Source organism: Bufo bufo, chromosome 3, assembly GCF_905171765.1.
Source record: "Bufo bufo chromosome 3, aBufBuf1.1, whole genome shotgun sequence".
Classification (NCBI taxonomy): domain Eukaryota; kingdom Metazoa; phylum Chordata; class Amphibia; order Anura; family Bufonidae; genus Bufo; species Bufo bufo.
Window position 1 is genome coordinate 707,825,203 of NC_053391.1, and position 1,433 is coordinate 707,826,635.

Here is a 1,433-nt window from a genome sequence, read left to right on the forward strand (position 1 = left end):
CGGCAGGGAGCGGAGGCCGCCGCCTGTGTTACCCTCCCGGGCTCTCCGCGGCTCCAGCTCCTCCCCGCAGCGTCCAAGCAGCTTCCTGCGGCCCCACCTTGTGGGAAAGAGCCCTGTGATGGGGACGAGGGCCGGGAAGAGAGGGAACGAGCCCCCGCAGCGGAGCCATCGGGCCGGATCCAGCCGGATGTGCAGAACGTCAGGCAGAGCGGGAGGCCTGTGGCGGAGATCTCGGGGCCTGCTCCCGCCTCCTCCGCCACAGACGGCGACACACGGTGAGGGGGGATGTCCGGGAGGAGGAAGGCGCGGAGAAGGCGGCCTCTCCTGTCCGGTTCTAGCCGCTAAAGGGCTCTTCTCCCGGGCAGGGAAGCACAAGGGGAGAGCGGAGCTGCAGCCGGGCTGAGAGTGGTGAAGGCGGGGCCTGTGTCCAGTGTCAGCCAATAGACGCGCAGGAGGGCGGAGCTCGGCAGCCAATCACTGCGCAGCGCTGCACATATAAGAGGCGGCACCGGCTCCGGCCTCAGTGTTTTCTCCAGGAGAAGTCTTTGTGTTTTCTCCCCACGTCTCACACGATGGCAGAGACCGCGCCAGCAGCCGCCGCTCCTCCTCCCGCCGAAGCGCCCGCCAAGTCCAAGAAGCAGCCGAGGAAGTCCGCCGCGGCAGGGGGCGCCAAGAAAAGCAAGAAGCCGTCCGGTCCCAGCGTGTCCGAGCTCCTGGTCACCGCCGTGTCCGCCTCCAAGGAGCGCAGCGGGGTGTCTCTGGCCGCCCTGAAGAAGGCTCTGGCTGCCGGAGGATGCGATGTAGAGAAGAACAATAGCCGCATCAAGGTGGCCGTCAGGGCTCTGGTCACCAAGGGGACCCTCACCCAGGTGAAGGGCAGCGGCGCCTCCGGCTCCTTCAAGCTCAACAAGAAGCAGCAGGAGACCAAGGACAAGGCGGCGGCCAAGAAGAAGAAGCCGGCGGCCAAGAAACCTGCAGCTACTGCGGCCAAGAAACCCGCTAAATCCCCGAAGAAGCCCAAGAAGGCTCCGGCCAAGAGCCCGAAAAAGGCGAAGAAACCAGCCGCGGCCAAGAAAGCAGCCAAGAGCCCCAAGAAGCCGAAGGCTGCCCCCAAGAAGCCGGCCAAGAGTCCGGCTAAGAAGGCGGCCAAACCCAAGGCTGCTGCCAAGAGTCCGGCCAAGAAAGCGGCGAAAGCCAAGAAGAGCGCGGCCAAGAAGTAACCGGCGCCGCCCGCACCTCTCCCCCAAAGGCTCTTCTCAGAGCCGCCACCTCCTCCTCAGACGAGCTCCACTCCGCCCTTCTGCCCTCGTTCTCCGCTCACAGCGGGCGGGGGCTCCGGCTCCTCTGCGGGCAGGAATAGGGGGCGGGTTAACCCTGTCAGCGCCGCTCTCTTCCGTCTATCAGGTCCTCGCTGCTCGGCTGATAACCGCCCC

General features: G+C 66.2%; 1 protein-coding gene across 1 annotated transcript; it reads left to right on the forward strand.

The window, feature by feature from the left end:
• Positions 1-572: 572 nt before the first annotated feature.
• Positions 573-1,220, forward strand: LOC120994251 (histone H1C-like). Its single transcript, XM_040422696.1, has one exon. The coding sequence runs from the start codon at positions 573-575 to the stop codon at positions 1,218-1,220; it is 648 nt and encodes a 215-aa protein (XP_040278630.1).
• The last annotated feature ends 213 nt before the right edge of the window (positions 1,221-1,433 follow it).